This window comes from Prionailurus viverrinus, chromosome F1 (assembly GCF_022837055.1).
Source record: "Prionailurus viverrinus isolate Anna chromosome F1, UM_Priviv_1.0, whole genome shotgun sequence".
Lineage (NCBI taxonomy): Eukaryota > Metazoa > Chordata > Mammalia > Carnivora > Felidae > Prionailurus > Prionailurus viverrinus.
Genome location: NC_062577.1, coordinates 6,828,494 through 6,854,279, shown reverse-complemented (window position 1 = coordinate 6,854,279; position 25,786 = coordinate 6,828,494). Strand labels below are relative to the sequence as shown.

Below are 25,786 nucleotides of genomic sequence, written 5' to 3'. Positions count from 1 at the left end.
AACAAAAATTAAACCAACAAACTTAATTACTTCATCGGATTGTAGCAAGGTGGATTTTTTTTCTCCCTGTCGACATTTGGGTATTGAATGTGATTGAGTTTGAAGAGAGCAGACTAATTTTCTGCTCTGCTAAGCGAAATAAGTCAGTCAGAAAGAGACAAATATCATATGATTTCATTCATATGTGGAATTAAAGAAACAAAACAGATGAACATATGGGCAGGGGGGGAAAAAGAAGAGAGAGAAACAAACCACAAGAGATTCCTAATGATAGAGAACAAACTGAGGGTTGACAGAGGGAGGTGGGTGGGAGATGGGCTAGATGGGTGATGGGCATTAAGAAGGGTACTTGCGATGAACACTGCGTGTTGTATGTAAGATATGAATCACTGAATTCTACTCCTGAAACCAATATTGCGATGTGTGTTAATGAACTAAAAGTTAAATTAAAAAAAGAATAGAGAGGTTATATGGACTGGGACTCTTTATAGGCTGTATTTTGGTGCAGACCTCCGTGTCTTAAAATAACCCTTGTCTTATCAATATTCTTAAATTTAATATTCTTTTATAATGTTGCCCTGGGCACTCATTTGCCAGAAGGATGAGCATTGTCTTTATTAAAAGCCATCTCGTTAGTTGGTTTTAAGTGGTATAATGATGGGATCTGTGGGCAGACTCTTATGGACAGTAACTATGATAAGTGGTGTTTACTTCCCTAAAATTCTTGGGCCAGGTCACAGTAAACTGGTGGGAAAAAGCAAGATTACTATACAGTTGAAATTCTAGAAGCAGGTTCTAAAACTTTGGAGTAGCTTGGGATACTTCCATTAAATTCATGCTTTTTAATTCTTTGGATCTTTTGTTGCATTGTATTTCAAAAGCAAATTTTATTTTCAATACAAACCCTCAGAAAATCTACTGATCTGTCTTCAAATCCTCTTCCGCAGTTAAAAGAAGCTTCATTTGAGGGTTCATGTCTGGCTCAGTCGGTAGAGCATGCGACTCTTGATCTCGGGATTGTGAGTTCACGCCCCCCAATGGGCATAGAGCTTACTTAAAAATAAATGAATAAAATAAAAAGTGAGCAGTTTTAAAAAATAAAAAAAAAATAAACTTCATTTGAAGAACTAGTCTTTGCTAGTTAATACCATCACCTGAAACCTGCATTTCGAAAGAATATGGGAATACAAAACAGAACATAGCTGTTTTTCAGATGAAATCTTTAGTTTCTATAAACCTATTAGAGTGTATCTCATATAGTAGTTCTTGGCTAAACTGCTTTAATGTTTAAACAAAAAAATAATAATAATTAAAATAATAATTTTAAATTCTGAGAATTAGACTCAAATTCAAAATATGGTTGTCTACTCACACTTCTCAATGCATTGAAGTACTGTATTTGGCTGTTTTGAAACATCTTTATGAGTTATAAAATAAAGACTGCAAATATAAAGCATCCAAATTTTTCATAGAGAAGAATAGGTGTGTGTTTCTCCATGTCTGTAAAATCTTCCACCATATATTAAAAATGCAGAAGAAACTTTCCTACAAAGAAACAAATTTAGGATGACAGACTTTTAGCTTGTAATTATAAATGGTAAAAGAAGATATTTTGGGAGAAAAGAAGCCTAAAACCATTTTTGTGTCAAAAAGAAAATCCAGCAGAAAAATCAACCTTTTATTTTTGTTCCAGGACTTAATAATTCAATTGTATTTTTCCCCTAAAAAAAGCCATAAACAATGATTGCAATGGTTAAATAAGTACTTTTTTTCCTTTAAAAGTCTTATAACATTATGACCAAATTACTTCCAAATTTATCTTGATTGATTTCTAAATAAGACATACCACTTTAAAATGAAATTCTTGTATTCTAGAGAGTATTACAAACAGCCAAAAAACAAGAGAGGAAAACTGTATTATTTTAGAGCATGCTTAAATAAATAAATGTTTTGCAGATCACTAATAGCCAATAACATTATTTGGAAGGTTTGGAGGTGATCTGGTTTGCATTAAACATATTTACACTTTAAAATGCCTTCATGAATTAAGTCAAGCTTTACTGCAAACAGATGCTAAGAAATATGAAAATATATAGAGTTTGCTGTATTAAGATTATCATAATCTAAGGGACTCATTTCATAAGATTTTCAATAACTGTTTGGCATTATATTTTCCAGAGAGCACAATCAGATGAACTGGAAAAAATTGAAAAGCATGGCCGGTCCTCCAAAGACAAAGAAAATGCCAAGTCTCTGGACAAACCTGAACAGTAAGAACACCTCAGGACCTTGTTGAGGGCAGCCTCTTTCCATTTGGAAAATGTAGCATCTTCCGTGCATAATTGTTATGAATATGAGGATAAACATCTGTTTATATGAATTATATTCTTCTTAACTTGGCTTTATTTCCTTAGGTTCCTTTATGAACTGTCACTAATCCCCAACTTTTCAGAACGAGTCTTTTGTATCCTCTTCCAGTCCACATTTTCAGAAAGCATTTGCTCAATTCGTCGCAAACTGGAATTGCTACAGAAATTGTGTGAGGTGAGTTCCAGTCCATAGACAGCTGACGATTGAGTTCTGATATTTAATTGTGTTCAGCCATGTCCACATTTCAAAATCGTTTTCTTTTATTTACTCTACAAGTAAACTTGGAGAATAGCAGTTCCACAAAAGAGAACATACGATGACTAGTTTCAAGATCAAAGAAAAACTTGGAGAGTTGCGCGCCACGGGGCCGGTTGCTGCAGTGTGCTCCTTATGCTCCCACGTCCGGGGATTTCTGCCCCTTCTGCTTTTGCCAAAACAAAATTTTCACTTTCCCTGGTCCTTTCTTACATCAGACTTCAGATTTAATGTGATTTGAAGGCCTCTTATTTATTTGCCTTCAGTTTTGGAAGGGACCTTCAACAAATTGTTAATGATTCCATCCAAATGATTTAGGAACAGCTGTGTGACTCAACAGAAGATGAATATTCTCCAGAAAACAAAGAATAAATGCTTGGCATGAATTACCAATATTACCATTTAAAACAATTTGTCAAAAATCAATAGTACCATTCGTTCTGGTTGTGGTAAATCATTTTGAAAAGTAGTAAGATGTTATTAAAGACACATTTTCAGAGGAAAGAATACTTGCAAATTCCAGCTAAGCTTCATGTTTTGGAAGAAGGGAGTGTGAACTTTTCAGGGATAAATCTAAATTTGGAATTAATCGTTAAAACTGTGTTTTGGTTTCCTACAATTTATGCCAAAAATTTGTATCGTAGGTACAATTAGGGTGACGGCAGCGACATTCTTTTCTAGTCATTCTCATATTACAACCTTATTTGTTTTCCATGCAGTTGCATCAGAAATGGCTTAGAATGGTGTCTGTCACTTTACAAATGTGTACCTGAATTCTTGTAGGTGGTACAACTTCCTAAAGCTAACTTTGGGTAAACTAAAAATAAAACTATCCTATAATCCAGCATTTTCACCGTTAGGTATTTACCCAAAAATACAGATTTGAAGGGGTACATGTACCCCAATGTTTATAGCAGCATTATCAATTATAGCCAAACTATGGAGAGAGCACAAATGTCTGTTGACTGACGGACTGATGAATGGATAAAGAAGATAACTTATATACATATATACATATGTATATACATATGTATGTACATATATATGTATAGTGTACATATATATGTGTACATATATATGTATATATATGATGGAATGTTATTCAGCCATCAAAAAGAATGAAATCGTACCATTTGTAATGAAGTGGATGGAGCTAGAATGTATTATGCTAAGTGAGATAAGTCAATCAGAGAAAGACAGATACCATATGATTTCACTCATATGTGCAATTTAAGAAACAAAATGGTTGTGAACCTATGGGAATGAGTGTGGGAAAGAGAAGAGAGAGAAACAAACCACAAGAGACTCTCAATGTTAGAGAACAAACTATGGGTTGACAGAGGGAGGTGGGTGGGAGATGGGCTAGACAGGTGATGGGTACTGAGGAGGACACTTGTGATGAGCAGTGGGTGTTGTATGTAAGTGATGAATCACTGAATTCTACTCCTGAAATTAATATTGCACTGTATGTTAACTAAAATTTAAATAAAAAAATAAAGTTAACTTTGGAGACACTACTCTTAAAATATCCTAATAATATACAATGATACAGTTTGGATGTGACCCAAAATTATTAGTATGATATGAATATCTGCCACTGACTTAAGATAATTCAAAGAAAACTTTGTCTAAGAGATAAAATGTTCTTATCTTACAGACATTAAAAAATGGCCCAGGGGTTATGCAAATTCTGGGTTTGGTTCTTGCTTTTGGCAACTACATGAATGGTGGAAATAAGACTCGAGGACAGGCAGATGGCTTTGGGTTAGACATTCTTCCGAAGCTGAAAGATGTTAAAAGCAGTGTAAGTATCTTGTGTGAATGAATGTAGGCAAATTGAGAATTAGAAGGTTTGTTTAGTAATGAGTTTGACTGTAAACATGTTGTAATAAATGTTTATGTTCCAAGGTCAAAAATGTCTATGTTCTGAGCTAGGTAAAAGCATGTGGCCTTCATATGTTTATGATTTTGTGAATGTTTCCCAAAGTGAATAATTATTAATACTATGTTTAATGAATAATTGAGTAGAGAATAAAAATAATTATTTTTTCAGTCTATCATTACCATGTCTGCTAAAATTTATCCTTTTGGAGTCTGAGGACTGATTAATTTTCATAAATTAGACAGTATTATTCTTCTCTTCTGTGTTAAGTAATGGAGGCCAATAGGCTTGTGGGGTTTTTTTTATAATTTTTTTTTCAATGTTTTTTATTTATTTTTGGGACAGAGAGAGACAGAGCATGAACGGGGGAGGGGCAGAGAGAGAGGGAGACACAGAATCGGAAACAGGCTCCAGGCTCTGAGCCATCAGCCCAGAGCCTGACGCGGGGCTCGAACTCCCGGACCGCGAGATCGTGACCTGGCTGAAGTCGGACACTTAACCGGCTGCGCCACCCAGGCGCCCCTAGGCTTGTGTTTTGAAAACAAAACGAAGATGGGTGAAAGTAGATTATAAATAAAATGTAAAAAATTATCTTGTTTTTCTACATATCATATTCCCCTTAACACTGGTATATGTGGGAATGCCCAAGCCCTTTTGCAGGACTAATTCATTTTTGATCCTACTCCTATACTGGTATTTGTTTAAAGTTAACATCTAAGAGATTATGAGAGTGCCAGTAAAAATATAAGATTAGGGAACAACCATGATGGTTAGAATTAATGTCTGAGAATATAAACTTAGAAGATAATAGAATTCTATTTCTCTGATGGAATCTCTACACAGAACTGTATGATAAAGGAAATTATGGACATGTTTTTAAAACATTAAGTTTAAGGGGTGCCTAGGTGGCTTAATCAGTTGAGCATCCGACTTCAGCTCAAATCATGTTTCAAAGTTTGTGAGTTCGAGTCCCACATTGGGCTCTGTGCTGACAGCTCAGAGCCTGGAGCCTGCTTCAGATTGTGTGTGTGTGTGTGTGTGTGTGTGTGTGTGTGTGTGTGCGCCCCTCCCCTACTCACACTCTGTCTCTTTCTCTCTCAAAAATAAATAAACATTTAAAAATATTTTAAAATATTAAGTTTAAGTAAGTAGTTGGCTCATAGAAATGGAAATAGTAGAATTGTTCTTCCTAGATAAAGAATATAGTTGAACCTTGAATGATGTGGGGCTTAGGGCACTGACCTCCCGCTCAGTCAAAAAGCCACGCATAACGTTTGACTCCCAAGACTTAAGTACTAACAGCCCACTGTTGACAAGAAGTCTAACCAATAACATTAATCTACTGACACCTATTTCATATGTTATATGTAACATATATACTGTATTCTTACAATAAAGTAAGCTAGAGAAAATATTATTAAGAAAATCATAAGGAAGAGAAATTACATTTCCAGTATTATACTGTATTTGTTGACAAAAATCTATGTGTAAGTGGACCCACGCATTTCAAACCCATGTTGTTCAAGGCTCACTTTATGTCTCCCTCATGAGAAGCAGACACTTTTTTTGTTGTTGTTTCTGGTGGTCAACAACTCATTTGTTCATTCATTCATACATACACTCATATATTAATTTAACATTCTTTCATTGAGTTCAATGAAATACCAGTTACTACTTTTCCAGAATTGAATAAAGCATAATCCTTTCTTGGAATACCAGCAGCATGTAATTTTTGTGATTTTTTATGGGTATATTTGTTCAGATGCTAGTATATTTGTATGACACAAATTTTCATAGGAACCTCCAATATGTCAACCTGATAAATCACATTTGTTCAAAAGCAAAAGCTCTCTTGGAAGCATTGAATAGTTCTTAACAACTGATTGTTGAATTGAAACAAGTAACTTTTTCAAATAATACTGGAACGTAAATATCATTGACATAATTCTTAACATAAAAATGGATCTGAGATAGATGCTGATAATCATAATTACATATGAATAAAGGATTATTTGGGTTTTTTTATTGGTTAGTATATCTTATTCAATCTCCAAGTTAGTTAAATTTTATTAATTTAAATAATTAAGGAGTATCCTAGATAAAAATTACATAATAAAATCAAGAAGCAAGATTTTTTGTTTTTAATAATTTCATTTGCATTTGCATAAGAGTTATACTAGTCTTCCTGATTTGATTCTTGCTCTATAAAATGAATATAACTGTGTCTACTTCTTAGTACTGTTTGTGGACCTGCGTGGACAGAGCTGTTACTCAGATCACTCAGAATTTTCACTCAGCATGCCTATCAGCAGGCAGTTAATAAATGTTTTGTTAATTCATTCAAGTACTGCTAACTGTACTGCATATTTCTTTGAATTATATTAGGAAAGAGAACGGAAAGTTGGTTAAATTAAATTATATGCAAGCAAATGATGTTCCTGAAAAATATATTACTTTTACTATTATAAGATATTACTGCATAATATCTTATTATATTATTACTATACATTACCATGAAGAAAGTCTCTAAAAGCTGTATTATCATATGTCAAACTAAATTATGAAAGGATATTGCTTTTTATAAATAGAGGGAAAATAATCGTTAGATTGAACATTTCAGGGAATGTAGTTTGTGTCATATGGTTTTTAAATATGTGTGTGTGTGTGTGTGTGTGTGTGTGTGTGTGTGTGTGTGTGTATTTGTCCTCCCACATTCAGAGTATCTAGTTCTAATTTTGAATGATGAAAACTTAATACCTTTTAAATGTGCCAGAAAGGAGGTAAAAACCTATTCTTTGAAGCCTATTAGAATAGAAACAATTCTACATTTTTTTCCATAGAAATACACACTGCATTGTTTATAGCTGCCTGGATATTAATTCCACAATCTCAGATGCTGACATAGCAATTTATAATATAGACTCGCATTTTTAAAGCTCCTGCTGACTTGAAATTATACTTAACTTTATTTTCTTTATCTACTAACAAGCCTCAATCAAACTTCCTGTTGCAGATTGATACCTGCTGGTCCAGAAGTGGTATAGAAATGCTGGCAATGTTTAATCATTTCAGTTAAGATAGTAGTTATACTTTTAAACATAAAATATGATAATTAGTGAACTAATTTTCTGATCAAAGAGGGTAAAACAGGAAAGTATTCACAGTTGAGGCTCCACCCTTGAACAGCTGGGCTTCCACTTGGGGCTTAGATTAAAACACTGGGGAAAACCAGGATCTTCTGTGCCATTGAAATCCTTAGATGTAGTGGCTGTAGTACTTTGAAATATAGAATTTCACATTTTATTCTAAATGTTCTCATCTGTGTGTTGATTTACTGGAATCTATTTTATTTGACGCTCTAATATTTAAAAAATATATTTTTACGTACTTTGGTCTTTCTGCCTAGGACAATAGCAGAAGCCTTTTGTCATACATTGTCTCCTACTATCTTCGAAATTTTGATGAGGTAAGGCAGTTTTTACAGTGATATTTTGTTATTGTTTATTGTTGAGGGATTTGGCAGTATTTGCTATTTTGCCATTGCCATTGTTGTATTATTTTTATTTATATTGATGCTGATTTGTTTTAAAATTATGTGTTTTTGCTAATTAGGATGCTGGAAAAGAACAGTGTGTTTTTCCACTGCCAGAACCTCAGGACCTTTTTCAGGCTTCACAGATGAAGTTTGAAGATTTTCAAAAAGATCTCAGAAAACTAAAGAAAGACTTGAAAGGTAACTTATAATCTTAAAGAGTCATGTTTGTATTATTTATGCTTTGTTAATGAGAAAAACCTGACTTTTCAATGTTTTTTAAGACAGCAAATCTTTAACAGCTTTGTAAAACTAGATTTTTTTAGTGTGGCAAAAGAAAAATTTTGCCAATAGACTAGTTTTTTTGTTGTTCAAAAGTTACGTGTATTAGACATTTAGATATTGAATAGCATATTGGTTATTTGAATAGCAATCCCCTTGATCAGAAACAAATTTGATCATCTTGTTTCCACTTTATAGCCAAGAACATTTGTCCATTTATCATGATATTGTTAAAAGATAAATAGTTCCTCCCTATTGGGTATACTTGCACAAGATGTTGTGGTTTGTGAACTTTCCTGGGAACAAAAATCTTCTCTCACATGTTTGGTCAAAAAACACAGGTATGTATAACATCTTTATTAACAGTCACAAAGCCTTGTATCAAATCATTTTGAAGAGAGTCTAAAATTCTTCAGATTTCTAGAAAAGACCCTGGATAGCCAAAGCAATCTTGAAAAAGAAAACCAAAGAAGGAGGCATCACAATCCCGGACTTCAAGCTATACTACAAAGCTGTAATCATCAAGACAGTATGGTACTGGCACAAGAACAGACACTCAGATCAGTGGAACAGAATAGAGAACCCAGAAATGGATCCACAAACGTATGGCCAACTAATCTTTGACAAATCAGGAAAGAACATTCAATGGAATAAAGACAGTCTCTTCAGCAAGTGGTGCTGGGAAAACTGAACAGAGACATGCAGAAGAATGAACCTGGACCTTTCTTATACGATACACGAAAATAAACTCAAAATGGATGAAAGACCTAAATGTAAGACACGAAGCCATCAAAATCTTTGAGGAGAAAGTAACATTTTAAAATAAAAAATATCAAATTGGAAAAGAAGAAGTAAAACTGTCATTATTTGCTGAGGACATTTTATATACAAAAAATCGTAAAGACTCCACCAAAAACTAGGAGACTAATAAACTAAGTTGCAGGGTACATAATAAATATACAAAAATATATTGCATTTTTATATAGCAACAAAGGACTATCCAAAAGAGAAATAAAAGAAACAATCTCATTACAACTGCATCAAAAAGAATAAAATACCCAGGGATAAATTTGACCCAGAATGTGCAAGATCTGTACACTAACACCTATAAGACATTGATGAAAGAAATTAAAGAATATGCAAATAGAAAGCTATTCTGTATTCATTGTTTGGAAGACTTAATATTGTTAAAAATGTCCACATTACCCAAAGCAATCTACAGATTCAATGCAATCCCTATCAAAATTCCAATGGCCTTTTTCATAGAATTAGAACAAATGATCCTAAAATTTGTATAGAACCACAAAAGATCCACAATAGCCAAAGCAATTGTGAGAAAGAATAAAGCTGGAAACTTAATACATACCTCCTGATTTCAAGGTATATTTCAAAGCTAGAGTAATCAGAACAGTATAGTATTGGCATAGATCAACTGAACAGAATAGGAAGCCCAGAAATAAGCCCATATATATATGGTCAATTAATTTATGACAAAGGAGGCAAGAATATACAATGGGGAAAGGATGGTCTCTTCAATAAGTTGAGGCTGGGAAAACTGGACATCCAAATGCAAAAACAAAAAAAAAAACAAAAAAAGAAAAGAAAAAAGAAAAAGAAACTGGACAGTATCTTACACCATACCCCAAAATTAACTCAAAATAAGTTAAGGACCTGAATGTAAGACCAGAAACCATAAAACTCATAGAAGAAAACATAGGCAGTAAGCTCCTTGATATCAGTGTGGGTGATATTTTTTTGGATCTGACTCCAAAGGCAGTGGCAACAAAGGCAAAATAAACAAATGGGATGGCATCATACTAAAAAGCTTCTACACAGAGAAGGAAACAATCAATGAAAGGACAAAGCAACTTCCTAAATGGGAGAAGATATTTGCAAATGATAAATCCCATAAGGGGTTAATATCGAACCTATATAAAGAACTCAAACAACAAATACATAAACAATCCAATTACAAATGGGCAGAAGATTTGAATAGACATTTTTCCAAAGAAGACATGCAGATGGCCAAGAGGCACATGAAAGATGCTCAACATCAGTAATCATAAGGGAAATCCAAATTAAAGCCACAGTGAGATCTTACTTCATGCCTGTCAGAATGGCTAGGATCAAAAGGACAAGAAACAAGTGTTGGTGAGGATGTGAAAAACAAGGACTCTGCCCGCACTGTTGTAGTGTAAATTGGTGTAGCTGCTGTGGAAAACAGTATGGAGTTTCCTAAAAAAATTTAAAATACAACTGTCATGGAATATAGCAATTCTACTTCTGGGTATTTATCTAAAGAAAATGAAAATACTAATTTGGAAAGCTCTATGTGCCCCTGTGTTCATTGCGCCATTATTGACAATAGCCAGGATATGCAGGTAACCTAAGTGCCCATCAATAGATGAATGGATAAAGACGTGGTATATATATATATGTATATACAACCACACAGAGGAATATTACTGAACCATAAAAAAGAAGGAAATCGTATCATTTGAAAGAACATGGATAGATCTTGAGTGCCTTTTGTTGAATGAAATAATTCTGACAGGAAAAGACAAATACTGTATGATTTCACTTGTATGTAGAATCTAAAAAGAACAAAATAAAACAAAACAAATTTCATAGATACAGAGAATGGATGGGTAGTTGTTATAGGGGAGGGGTTTGGGTGGTAGAAAAAAATGGGTGAAGGGGATCAAGATGTACAAACTTCCAATTATGAAATAAATAGGTCACGGAAATGTAATATACAGCAGGATGACTTTAGTCAGTAATATTGTATGAAAAATTTGAAAGGTGCTATTAAAGGAAATCTTAAGAGTTCCCATCACAAGGGGAAAAAATGTTTGTTGATAGATGTTAACTATTGGGGTAGCCATTTCATAATGTATACACATGTTGAATCAGTACATCATTTACCTAAAACTAGTATCATCTTATATGTCATTTATACTTCAATGATAATTTTTAAGATAAAGAGATTTTATGTAAGAAAAAGTAATGTTTATACAGATAGTTTATATATATATACATATATATATGTATATATATATATTTTGGTTGTAAAATGTCTTTGTGATCATGCAAATGTGATCATGCAAATGTCTTGTGATCATGTTGCAGAGTAGAGAACACCTCAGTTGTGTGTGTAAGCCTCCTGCTAAATCTGTTAAGCACCGACAGGGAATAAATAAGTTTATGTGAGATTTTCATTTGATGTTGCATTACTAGATAAAAAGAAGAGACTTGATTACCTCTGTCCATAAATCAAATGTGATATCACTTTTTAAGAGATTGTATCCCAATTTTGAAATATTTATCCAAAGATTTTGGTCTAGAATCAAATTTATGAAGTTGATAATTTCATCACAGATGCTTTTACGTGGATTTAAATCCACAGAGCAACATCATATACTTACATTTTCTAAACACTCAATAGCATTCGTTTATAGTCCTGGTGCATGTTAGGCATTTGCTAGTTTGCCACGGATACCAAAAGATATAAGTATCACTGCCAAGGAGGGGTGAAATTCTGTCACTTAGATGTTCTCCCTTAGAGCCTCAAATATGGGTGCTCACTGATTGAGCCCAAGAATGACTGCCTCATTTAAAAAAGATACATAAAACTATGTTACATTTGTAGAATACTATATTATTATGTATTTAAGAATGATTTCTTGGGGCGCCTGGGTGGCTCATTCGGTTAAGCGTCCGACTTCGGCTCAGGTCACGATCTCGCGGTCCGTGAGTTCGAGCCCCACGTCGGGCTCTGTGCTGACCGCTCAGAGCCTGGAGCCTGTTTCAGATTCTGTGTCTCCCTCTCTCTCTGCTCCTTCCCCGTTCATGCTCTGTCTCTCTCTGTCTCAAAAATAAATAAACGTTTAAAAAAAAATTAAAGAATGATTTCTTAAAACAATAAGAAACCCAAACCATTCATGTGTAGTATGTATTATACTTAAAATTTTGCCAGGTATCTTGGTTTGCTTATAAAATTCTGTTTCCTGTTTCTCTCTCTCTTTTCTCTCTCTGTCCCTTGATTTGGTGCTAGGAGAATTTCTGGAATATCTGGAAAATATTTCACACTTCGATCAACAATTCAGTCTTGCAAAGTAGGATTTTGTACTTTACCAGTGACTTAATAAATGAGTGGAATGGTAATCTTATTACCAGGGAATTTTCTTTTTTTTTTTTTATTTTTTTTTTATTTATTTTTGGGACAGAAAGAGACAGAGCATGAACGGGGGAGGGGCAGAGAGAGAGGGAGACACAGAATCGGAAACAGGCTCCAGGCTCCGAGCCGTCAGCCCAGAGCCTGACGCGGGGCTCCAACTCACGGACCGTGAGATCGTGACCTGGCTGAAGTCGGATGCTTAACCGACTGCGCCACCCAGGCGCCCCTACCAGGGAATTTTCTATTTGGTTCGGTTGGTTTATCACTTTGGAATGTTACCTCATTTATTTTTCCTATCTACATAGTTTCTTACTACAATTATTAAATGTACATGTAGCCATGAAAGTGCAAGTTCTCACAAGTCTTAGAGCTAAAACAAAGGAACAACCACCCACCAGATAGTGGTGTTGAAAGGAAATGTAACCATCGCCACTGAGTACTGTTTCTTCTTGCTCATCTGTCTTCTTAAGTAATGTGGTTCACTACACGGATTAGGCACTGCAGGAGCGTTTTGGCAATTTTTAGTACTTTAGAGGGTTGAGAAGGTGGTGATTTTAAGCCCCACAGTTTATACTTTCTATTGGGTGAAGACAAAGTTCTCTAAAAAGCGATCAACTATCACCGATAGCATTTGTTAGAACAGTATTTTCTCATTTGTCTATGAATTGTTGCAATTTGCTGCTCTAGCAATGGGAAGTTTCGTGACCAAATGAATGAATATAAGAAGTGCTGGGTAAGATGAAGAGAATTTAAGGAATTCTCTGAAAGAAGGGTTGGCAGCAGTTTCCTAATTTATTTGACCACAAAGTCCTTTTTTTCAGAGTATCTGGTAGTTTCTCTAGTCAGTGGAGCACATTTTAAGAAATACAAACCTGGTACCAGGTTAGTAACAGACGCATGGCATTTTCCAATGAGGAGCTTACAGTGAAAGTGGAGAAAGAAACTGTAGTTTATGAACTCATGTTCATTTGTGTTCTAGTAAAATGAGATTAGTTGAAGAGCTATTTATTTTTATTTTTATTTTTTAACATTTATTTATTTTTGAGACAGACAGAGAGAGAGAGCATGAACAGGGGAGGGTCACAGGAAGAGGGAGACATAGAATCTGAAACAGGATCCAGGCTCTGAGCCGTCAGCACAGAGCCCGACGCGGGCCTCCAACTCACGGACCGCGAGATCGTGACCTGAGCCTAAGTCGGACGCCCAACCGACTGAGCCACCCAGGCGCCCCTAGTTGAAGAGCTGTTTAACACGCTGTCAAACTGTGAGGTGTCCTTTGAATACTGACAAAAATCATAATTTAATCATTCCTTTAATGTTTTGCTTTTCCAAAATTTGAGTTTTCCCACTGGGGAAAAAAGATATTTTATGACACAAGGAAGGAAATCTTAAGAGCTGAAATTTAAATTCATTTTCTGGGAAAGTTTTAGCATGAATGCAGCATTTCATATTAACAAGTCATAAAATAAAATTGCCTTGTGTTCCTTTCTGGAATGAAATGGGTATAAATAGATATGTACATTGATTTGACTAAATGGGTGTCAAATGGGAGACTATTGGATTATGTTATTTTTAATATTATTTAAAATAATGTCTACTTTGACAAATGGCCTATTAAAAATGATTCCTTCTAAGTGATCAAATTAGGTAATTCATTTAGGAAAATTCAAAAATTCAAATAGCCTGTTCACTTTTTTCTTTTTTTTTTTTTCAAGAAGAAAGTTGTTTTTAGAAGGTTTAGAAACTGAGCTGATGTGTATACAGAACTTATCCAAATACTTTCCATATAATAAATATTGGCTATTCACAAGGAAAAATAGAATAAATTATGTGATTAATTTGATAAAAAAGAAACTATAACCATTAAGTTACTCATCTTCTGCCTCTGTCACTTGTTTTATTTCTGCTTACAGACGCTTTCTATGTCTAAGGAAGACTGGGAAATAATATGTTTATGGCTCAGGCATTTTAATAAAACAACTGAATCTCATTTTAACGTTTTGTAAGAGCATCCACCAAGTTTGGTGTCTATACCTGTTCCCAAGATTTCCACAGCTCCTCAGGGTACTCCTCTGGATTTCTGAGCTCAGTGACATGTAGTTTGTTGAGCAACCTGATCTGCTTTTGATCTCTTTTGGCTGTCAGCAGCTTTTCTTGATGCAGTCATGCCAAATGATGACTTCTGTTCCAGTGCCTTTCTTAGTTAGAAGTTGTAGCACTTGCCACATGACTTAAATCAACTCAACATGGACAAGTCATTGAGTAATTAAGTTACCGGAACTGGGCAAGAATGTTCTCAGGCAAATTATTTCGGTATTCTCCCCCCCTCCCCCCACTTCAATACCAGACTTGAAAATGTTTAAAATTCATGAGCTGTATCTTCAAATTGAAGTCATATCTGTGTTCAGACATATACAGGAAAACCCAGTCTTTAAAATTGTTTGTATTGATTTACATTTGTTTGTAACTATTTTATTTACAATTGCAAATTTCTGATTTTTTTTGTTTAAGGAAAGAATGGTATTATAAACAACTCAAATGCAACCAATAGCTTTTTAAAAAATAACGTTTTATTATGATTTTAAAATGAGTATCAGTGCAGCATAGGGACAACAGGCAATATTGAAAAATGCAGAAGAGAAAGTAAGTTTATCTGTGGTTCTACAGTCTAATGGTAAATAATGTTAATATTAGGCATATATTTTTTAAATTTTTTTTCCACGTTTATTTATTTTTGGGAGAGAGACAGAGCATGAACGGGGGAGGGGCAGAGAGAGAGGGAGACACAGAATCAGAAACAGGCTCCAGGCTCTGAGCCATCAGCCCAGAGCCTGACGCGGGGCTCAAACTCATGGACCGCGAGATCGTGACCTGGCTGAAGTTGGACGCTTAACCGACTGCGCCACCCAGGCGCCCCAATATTAGGCATATTTTTATCTGGTGTTATTGCATGCATATGCACGAATTATACCAGTGGAGCCATGACATATATAATTTTTGGCCACTGTTATTTACCCTGCTTTATATTTGGGTCATTTAATTAATTCACATTTACATATTCTTCTTCTGGTTTTCTATTGTTTTGACTAATTAATTTTTCAGTGCTCTCTCTCTGAATCTTCTAATACATTTTGGCAACCATAGATAATATTTCTCTTAATTTCTGTAAATTAATTAGTGAACTTAAATGTTTAATATATTTTTTAAATTTATATATCTTTTTAGCATACTGTAAATTGTATTTATCTTTCCAAATAAGATGAGAGTTTTGGAACATTCTCTCTAATAATTAAACTCCCATCTTTCTTCTACTGTTATTTTTTGGACTTCTAGTCCCAATATTTTTCTTCTAAAAATTACTAATGTCTTATAATCCTTAATAATAATACTTATCAATATTAAATCAATCACTATGCTACCACGTTTAGTTCCATTTTCCTCCATCTCATTTGGGTCTTCTCTTACTGAGGGTTGGTGGGTCTGAAATTCTTAGTCCAAAAAATGACTGAAAAAATCCTCCTCATTTTTGAATTATTATTTTTTTGAATATCGAATCCTAGAATGACTTGTTTTTCATCAGTATTTTGAAGATACTTTTTCTTCTGCTTTTGGGGTGACTTAGAATTCATTCATTCATTCATTATCTTGCTCTGTACTTAGTGAGAACTTTCAGCTTGAAAACTGTTGTTTTCTTTAATGTCTACAGAATTCTCAGCAATTATCTGTTCAGTGTTCATTACTTTTCTTCCCTTTCCCTGAATCTCTTTTTAGATGTATATTACAGCCACTTAGTCTAACTTTCTGTATCTCCCAATTTCTCTTTCATATTTTAAAAGTCTGTCCCATGTTTTTTGCTATAGTCTTCATGCATTCCTCAACATTGTCTTCTAGTTCATGAAGTCTCTCTTCAACTCTGTCCAGTGTGATGTTCGTAATATCAGTGCAACTAATAATGATATATTTGTTTCCAAGATTTCTAATATGATTTTTTATTATATCTATTTTTACCTTTAAAGTAATTCCATGTACTTATTTTGGATATTATCATTCCTTTATCTCTTTGATGCTTAAAAAATATATTGAAGACCTTTTTGGAATTTCTATAGTTTTTGTTTCATCCTTCATTTGTCAATAGTTTTAAGCTATTTTTCTACACATTAGTTTCATTTTGGTATTGGAATGTTGACTTAGAACAAATGTCAGAAAATTGCAGCCTGTGGGCTAATTGAGCCCTCTTTTTGTAAATAGAGTTCAGTTGGGACATAGCCATACACACCCAATTATGTACGTATTGTTTATGATTGCTTTTGTGTTACAAGTTGAGGATTTGACTGTAACCATCTATCAATCAATCTGTCTCTTGCTCTCTCCCTTCTCCTGACCCCCCGGATCCTGCATTCTCTCAGTTTTTTCAATTGCTTTGTCCTGACCTGTTTTTGGCTCCCTGGCCAGAACCAAAGCTTGTGTTAGCAGCCTGGGGCCCCTGCCCTTTGCCCACATGTACATGCATATAAGGCTTACCTGCATAGTAGGCTTATTGCAGGTTTGATATCAAGCTAGTTAATGACTTAGCCGAGGTCTTGCCTGGAAAGCTATGCCTGCCTATGCTTGCTTCCCCAGGCACACAGCTGCATGTGAACTGTAGTTGTTTTCATCCCCCTTTCATGATTTGGGGAACTCAGTCACAGCTCCGGGCTTTCAGTTGTGAGACTGGTTCCATTTCTGGCTGTGTGAATTCTCCCTTGACCAGTCTCTACATAAGCCAAGATCTCTACCTTCTTCTCTGCAGGCACATTCCAGTGACCTCTCACTTCAGCACTGCTTATTAACTTGGGAGACTTTAATATTTCTGGCCCAAGGAGATATTAACATTTTTTACATCATAATGTGTTGTTTGGTGTTCTCTTTTTATGTTTTTATTTATTGCTATGTGTCTTTAGCAGAAGGAAGCCTCAGCCTATGAATTCCTCATTATATTGACTAGACATCTGTATTCACTTTTATAACTTGCATGTTTTTTCCCACTGAAAATTATAACATGAGCATTTTCCCATGCCATTTAATACAATTCAAAAACCATTTCAGATGATTTCACAATAATCCTTCTTATGAGTGTGCCATAATTTAGTGAGTAATTTGATTCTTGTAAGAAATTAGACTTTTCCCAGTTTTCCCTACTCTTAAGAAATATGTTGAACATCTTTATTCATAGTGCTTTTACTATGTCTCTGATTATTTCCTTAATATAGATTCTTAGATTCATAATTACTAGATCAAAAGCACTGAACTTACTTTTTTAGATTCTTGATGACTTATTAGATTTAGAGTGTAAGGAATCTTAGAGAAATTATAGTCTAATACTTTAATTTTCATTCAACAAATTTTCATTAAATTAATAGAAAGTACAAATAAAAAATAGACCCTTCCCTCATAGTTCATAGCCTAATAAGAGATAACCACTATGAGGTATAATAAATGTATTTTGGTGATATAAATAAAATACTACAGAAACACAGAAAAGGTCATGATTAAATATATTTGAAAAATTATATTTAAATTGGACTTTGAAAGATCAGTAAAATTCCCTCCAGGAGAAAGAAAAATAAAATTTCAAGCATTGGAAAGAGCATGAACAAAGTCACCAGTCTTGTGACTATTTCAGTTTTGATTGTCTATTGATCTGGAGGCCAGGAATTTTTTAATTTATACCAAGTTTATATCTGAGGGTAAACAACATTCACGCCTGAGTTGGCTCATTACAGAATTCGTAAGTAGGGTCAAAACTGTGCATATATATGGTTTGAAAAAGCCCAAAGCCAGTAATTTTGATATGCCTTTCAAGGTAGTTTGCTGTGCCTACTCCATGCCAGTGTTTTATATGCATTAACTCAATGTAATCTATGTGATATTGATATTATCATTAATCCTCTCTTTAGTGATTAGGTAACTACAAGTTATAGATATTAAATACCCTGCAAATGAGGGCTGGATTTCAACCTGAGGAGCCCAATCCAGAGCTCATCCTCTTAACATCAACACTGATATTGCCCCTTGTTTAGGTTTACGGAATGGAACCCTTCAGGGAAGATTTGACATTGACCGTCTTTAGTTCTTACAACATACCTGACATGATCTGGACTTAGTGAGTGAGTGAGCCAATAGAGTAAAGAAATGGATGGTGAAATCTGCTAAAACTAGAGCATAAGGTGCTCAGGGGTGTGTAATTGGAGGATGTCTAGGCATACTTGGGAAGGGTTTTAAGGATTGACTGAGAAGTTTGGATTTGATTGTGCGATTGTTGCTTAGACATGGGAATGCTTTTAGGCAAGAAAGCAACACTCTCAGACATGCATTTCTGAAAGCCAGTTTTGAGGATTTTGTGAATGATGGTTTAGAGGGGAGACTAGAAGCAGGAGACCTAGCTAGTTATAGATGTTGAGTGCATAAGCTAAGTTTCTTATGGCTGCAATGGAGAGTAGGATAGGTCACAGGAGTTTTACAAGGTTTTGGAACAGGAATCTGTAATTGCACTGACATATACAAGACAAAGAAGAAAGAGGTACAAGAGGGCTTTAAATTTCTAGCTTGTACACCTGGATGGATGCAAACCTATTACAGAAGGGAACACAGGAGCAGTGTTCCCTAGGGATGGAAAGTAGTCTATGACTTATTTTATACATATTAAGGTCCTTCAGAACTTGAAGAAGTTCTGTCAAGAATGAAGTAAAAAAAATATGCAAGGGGCATGAGAAGCCCACAGTCTGTTGTGATTTGGCTAAGATCAGAGTTCCAAGCTGAGTCAGCATCAGACACCCAATTTCACACGTTCCTTTCAGCATGCTTTCCACTGCCCACCTAGATTTTGGTCCAGTATACCTGCCCACATACAGTGAGTTCTATAACCCATTTCTTATTACATCTAGAATTGTTATCCCTACTAAAAATCAAGAGCACTTAGTATTAGAATGATACAATTAAAAAATACCTATACTAAGGTATAATTTAGTTAGAAATAGGTGAGAACCTGAATCTTTCAGATTATAGTGTGCTTTAGCATGGCATATTGAAGAGAGGAAGGGATACTAATAGAATCACACATTAGTTGTTGAGCTCTATTTTCTTTTTATAAGGCATTTCTGTATGTCCTTGTTTTTCTGTTGCATCATGTGTACCTGTCTCCTGTAATACAATTTTTTTACAAGTGATCTATCAAATTTTCATTTTCCTTATTCTTCTCTGAAATTGTGGAGCTGTATTTTTACTGCATGTAATTTTCCTTGTTGGAATTTAGTATGTATCAGACATGTCTATAAAGTACTAAGCCTGGTCTGTTTAAGTCAACATAGTTTATTCAAATATGTGTTCGCCTCAGAGGCAGCTGAACTCAGAATTGGCATTTATTGAGCACCTTTTATTGAAGATACTTTGCTCAATTCCTAGAAGGAAAAGATGAAAAATAAATTGATCATTACACTTCAAGAATGTGTCATATAGGTAATTACAGACAGGTAATTATACCATAGTATAGTAATGATGTTAACAGAAAGCAGAGTGGAAGGTGAGCCTGAAGCTGACTAATTGGCTAAGGGAGACTTGAGTTAGGAATTGCTGTTAGAATGGAGTCATGACTTATGAATACTTTATAGGTGAAAAACTTATGGAGGGAAATTTGGACAGGCAGATCACCAAGTTCCATGGCACGAGAGGAGTATATTCTTGGAATTGTGAATAATCCGACATGACTCAATTAGAGGCTGAGTGCAGGGAAGTAGAAAGTGATAAAACCATAGAGATATGTAGCAAAAGCCAGCATATGCATGCTGGACGGGAAGACTAGAAATGTATAAGGAGTGTGTGTGGACCTAGAATAGGTGGGAAGGAGAATGAAGAGGGGCCGAGGAGGATTTCAGGCAGAGGAAAGGTCCAAAATCCCCTGTATTCTTGGAACACAGTGAGTATGACATAAGAGAGAAACTTTTCTTATCATGTAGAGTGTACAAGTTGATATGCTTTATAGCTTTACATTTTATCCTAAACATAGTATCCGGCCTCTTGAAGATTCTGCTTACGGAAGTGGAGTGACATGACTTATGTTGTGGAAATATTGCTCTAGCGGGCATAGAACTGGGGAGACCAGCTATGAAGGAACTCAAATAAAAGATGGTAGTGGTTTTGACCAAGGATGATACCGAGACGATCGAAAGAAACTAACAAATCTTTCTAATTTTTAGGGGCAGTAAGAGTGATGTAAAGCAATTGTACCACTTTATATGACAACACTATGCAGGTTGTCATAATGTTTTGCTGTTTGAGATGTTTGCATTTATTCACAAAAGACTTGAAACAAATGTTTTAATTTCTGATATTTTTTCCAAAGCTAGTAAGGTGCAAATATCGTTTTCTCTCTTCTCATATCCCCTTTCTTCCTCCATACTAATATGCACATGCACTTAATTCAAGTAAACATTGTTCAAGATTCTTAGACTTTTCCTGCTGGAAATCTCTTGAATCGATCTCCATTACTTTCAGTGGTAATTTTGCTAGTGGAAGGGAGAGTTAATGAGAAGAAAATCAAGTTGTCAGTAATTCAATTCTAAGATTTGATGCCATTTATTCATGTTAGAAAAAACTAATAAAGTTGTACTTTCTCACTTAAACTAATCATTTATTTTTCTGACAAGACTGCCTTGAGAAGACCACGGCTAATTAAAGGTGATTAGTTCTCTGACATTTTGAGTTAAGATACATTTAATTTCATAAATCATTCATGATTGTGTTACAAAGTATACTTTACAAAAATGTTTTTCTTTTCTTTTTCTTTTTTTATAAAATTTTTTTTTTCAACGTTTATTTATTTTTAGGACAGAGAGAGACAGAGCATGAACAGGGGAGGGGCAGAGAGAGAGGGAGACACAGAATGGGAAACAGGCTCCAGGCTCTGAGCCATCAGCCCAGAGCCTGACGCGGGGCTCGAACTCACGGAGTGCGAGATCGTGACCTGGCTGAAGTCGGACGCTTAGCCGACTGCGCCACCCAGGCACCCCCTTTTCTTTTTCTTTTTTTGAATTAATCTTTTCTAGATTAATTCAAAGATGTAAGATGCCCTTTTGCACAGGGACACAGTATAAGCAAATTATCACAGGAAAGCATAGTCTTCCCATATGTAGTATGTGGTCACTATGGGCTTAAAGTCATTTACAACAATCTCGATGCAAATGTTTCATTCTCTGCGACTGAGGTTCTGCAGTTATTTCTTTCTTCATTTAAAATTGGCAAACTCTGGGGCGCCTGGGTGGCTCAGTTGGTTGGGCGGCCCACTTCGGCTCAGGTCACGATCTCGCGGTCCGTGAGTTCGAGCCCCGCGTCGGGCTCTGGGCTGATGGCTCAGAGCCTGGAGCCTGCTTCCGATTCTGTGTCTCCCTCTCTCTCTGCTCCTTCCCCGTTCGTGCTCTGTCTCTCTCTGGCTCAAAAATAAATAAACGTTAAAAAAAAATTAAAATTGGCAAACTCCTATTCCCTCTTCTGTACTCAGCTAAAGTTGATTTCTCTTCAGGAAGCTGTCTGAATGACTTGCCCAGTAGGAGAACATCGGTAAAGCTACCTTGGTAGCTATCTAAATGGAGATTTGCAGAGATGCATCACAGCAAGTTAAATGTGAACATGTGAGAGTCAAAAACCATCTCAGGATACAGATTAGTAGTACACTTTTCAAAAATATAGTGGGGTGCCTGTGTGGTGCAGTCGGTTAAATGTCCGACTTCATCTCAGGTCATGATCTCCTGGCTCATGAGTTTGAGCCCCGCATCAGGCTCTGTGCTGACAGCTCAGAGCCTGGAGCCTGCTTTGAATTCTGTGTCTCCTCCTCTCTCTGCTCCTCCCCTGCTCATGCTCACTCTCTCTCTCAAAATATATAAACATTTTAAAAAAATCTTTAAAAATTTTAGGAAGAGAACGCGAAATATTGGCAAAGATGTGGATTAGTGAGGACTCCTTTACACTGATGATAGCAATATAAATTGCTGTGCTTTATTTTGAAACCTTGAAGGTAGTGTTGTCTCTCGGCCCAAGGACATGATGTAGGGAGCACATAGGACTTTTCCAAAGTATTCGTCAAGTTCTCTTTCTTAAGTTGGAAACTGGGTATATGTTATGTACATGCTTTATATGCTTCTCTGTAGTATGACGTCTCTAATAATTTTATTTAAGAGGAAATAAAAATAGGGAACCACCCAGGAATCTGTTCAAATGAGAGTTGAAATTTAATCATCTGGGCCACATGAATTTAAAATATGTGATTACTCAGACTTTTTTATTCTTTCTGAAGAAATTATATAGCTTAGCAAATTCAAGAGTAAAAGCAATTAAAGAACAGGTGAAATTTAATTAAAAGAACAAGCTATGTTTTAAATGCCTTTAAACATATGTTTGTTTATGAATTGTACTAATATAAAATCCTTTATATACATTGTACTAATATAATACCTTTTTTGGGGAAATATTAATCTGAAAAACTGGCATATCTCCTGGTGAACCATTCAACCAGACTGTCTATACAAGCAATTAATAAAATTAAATTACGTACTAGTGCCAAAAAGCTGCTGAGTACTTAGGAAAAGATAATCCATTCATTTTGATTTACTGCTTCTAGTGAAGTCAGAAAAGCAGAAATCACACTTATTATTTTAATAGAATTAACATAGAGGATTAGGTTAACACATTTTGGAGGATAGGAAAACCAAAAAGGGAATGCTCAGGTAAATATTGGAAGCAGCTATCATCCCCTAGGGCTAGGGGAGCCCAGTGAAGAGTTTGGGGGTTCTCAAAGAACCTAGAAATGCCAGGAGAGCTTTCTGCAGGGCTGTAGAGTCCTCTGTGGAGAGGGTATGGCCTGAAAAAAGAGTACCTGAGCAACTTGAATGGAGGCCCTGTAGAAGTGGGGTTGAGGACGCAGAGGAGGAATCCCGCAGAGCTGGACTGAAGAAGGCAGGGAGAAAGACCCCTCGGAGCTGAAATTAGGGAGCTCGGTGGTTCCTGCAGAGCCGGAGCTGAGGAGTTTGGAGAGAAGGGGATTCACACAGTTGGGATGGGGGAGATGAGACGGGAGGGTCCACACAGCTAAGACTGGGGAGCTTAGAGGAGGGAGTCCTGCCTGGCTTCACTGGTACTTCTATAGGATACAAAGGTGCTGGATTGGGGCCTGTGAAATAAGTCAGGAGCTGGAACCACCTACTGATGTGGGGGGAGGAGAAGGGTCTGGGGATGGGGCTCAAGGAAGCAGCACACTTCCATCAGCTGCTCTCCTCCCCTCCTCTAGCCCCTCTCTTCCTTCTTGAGGAAACCAGTCGGGAAGCCCGCTGGCAAAGGAAAAAGGTAGTTCGCGGAGTCCACCGTTCCAGACCTCAGTATACATGTGCAGTTTGGGGGCTAAGAGACAATAACTTAGTAACAGACATCCTGTTGACTGATTTTATCATTCAACTTTAATTTATTTATTTACGTTATTCTAAGGGGGTCCTACATGTTTCTCTTATGGCTCTCAAAGCTAAAAATAACTAGAAGAGATTTACAGCTTTTGGAGAACCTTAAGCCATACTGTTCCCTTCTCTTCTCCAGCTAACAATTCTTTATGCTATCTTCCCACTTTACAAAGCATTGGTTGCTTTGTAGACACTCTCACAGGTGATTATATTCATTTCAAAAACTGAGAGAAGAAAAAATTAGAACAGAGGATGGATGGGCGATTCTGACTGATAGCTTGTGCCATCGGTGCCTGTTTGAGTAGCACACTTCATTTAATAATACCCCACGTCTTGTTTGGTTATGATAATAGTTGGCTTGTCAACTCAGCTATCCCTACGATTTGTGGGTCATTCTCCACACACCTCTGCCACCTGTTTGCGCTACATATGTATGCTCTTTGATTCTGTGTCACAAAGTGTGACTTTGTACATGCGTCTTTTGAAACTCATGGCCCCTGATAAGCCCTATAATTTATTAAGAACATCCGAAATTCTGCTACGGTGTTCTGACTTGGAACTTCACAGAAGTTTCTAATTAATTTTCTAATTAATAAAAGTAAAAACAGAATAATAATTTAATAAAAATTGCAACACTACTGTAGGTGCTGTGCACCTCACATACGTTAACCCTTGCACTAAACTGCCTCGTGATGGCTTCCATTTCCATGTTGCAGATGAGAAAACTAAGGTTAGCAAGATTCAGGAACTTGTCTGAGGTCTCTCAGGTAATGGGTAGTAAAAGAAGTTAGAATCTACTCCTACTTCTGAAGCCTGAGTTCATGTTCTTGTGTGTTGCTTCTCTGTTTTATAAAAATACTTTCAATTTCTCCATTTACATTACTAGAACATTAAAGGATATCTGGAGACACTGGCTTTCAATCCATAAGTTTGCTAAGAGTCCTAAGTGTAATTTTCCAGAAAATTTCTCTCTTAATCACCGGGAAATCTTAGAGATGATCAAAACTGTATTGATAAATTGTTTTGAGTTCCTAAAATAGTTTAAAACACTTAAGATGGAATTAGTGCTCTCTCTCCATCTTTCTCTCTCTCTCTTTGTTTTTAGATATGGTTAGTAGACTTTAACATTTCCCCAAACTTAAAACCTATAAATTCCCTAATAAGTCATTGATTTCATTCCATTTCTTTCTAACACTTACTGTTCTTTGAATGAGAGACTAGCTTCTGCATCCTTAAGTATTTTAATAACTCACTCTACATTTCGAATACTTCATAATTTTCTCAGGGTTTCTTCTGACTGTTCTCCTCTCCCACTGCTTATATATTTCTCTTCTTTTTTTATGGTTATTTACATACCTCTTCTTCCTTTCATTCTGTGAATTTAGGAAACTCAAACTGACAAAACACTGGAGCCCCAACACTTTACTTTGCTTTAAATATCTTTTGCTAATTCTATGTTCATAGGCCTAAGCTAGAAAACATTTCTGCTTGGAGATGGTCTGTCTTGAATTTTGGCTTCTTAAGCACTAGAAAAAATTGCTTATATCTTGAAAACGGACACACCTATTAAGAGTTTTACTCCTTGGACACAGTATGCTTTATCTTTATTTTTAAAATTATATACTACTTCTGTACTACAATGGAGCCCACTAGGAAGACACCATTCCTGTGGCAAAAAACTACCCTAATGGCATCTGCTTCAGTTGATGGATGTTCCTCATTGTAGCTTGACTGCAGGGGACATTTACTAAACTCCTTTATGTCAGTGAACATCTGCCATATCAGTTACCCACTCCAGTTCCAGAATCAGC

At 35.7% G+C, this 25,786-nt stretch overlaps 1 protein-coding gene across 1 annotated transcript in view; it reads left to right on the top strand.

The window, feature by feature from the left end:
* The window catches only part of FMN2 (formin 2), a 393,365-nt gene that overhangs the window by 253,795 nt on the left and 113,784 nt on the right, over positions 1-25,786 (top strand). The window contains exons 10-14 of the mRNA XM_047841608.1: positions 2,179-2,270; positions 2,415-2,544; positions 4,283-4,429; positions 7,914-7,973; positions 8,120-8,240. Coding sequence (XP_047697564.1) covers positions 2,179-2,270; positions 2,415-2,544; positions 4,283-4,429; positions 7,914-7,973; positions 8,120-8,240 — 550 coding nt within the window. The remainder of the gene's footprint in view (positions 1-2,178; positions 2,271-2,414; positions 2,545-4,282; positions 4,430-7,913; positions 7,974-8,119; positions 8,241-25,786) is intronic.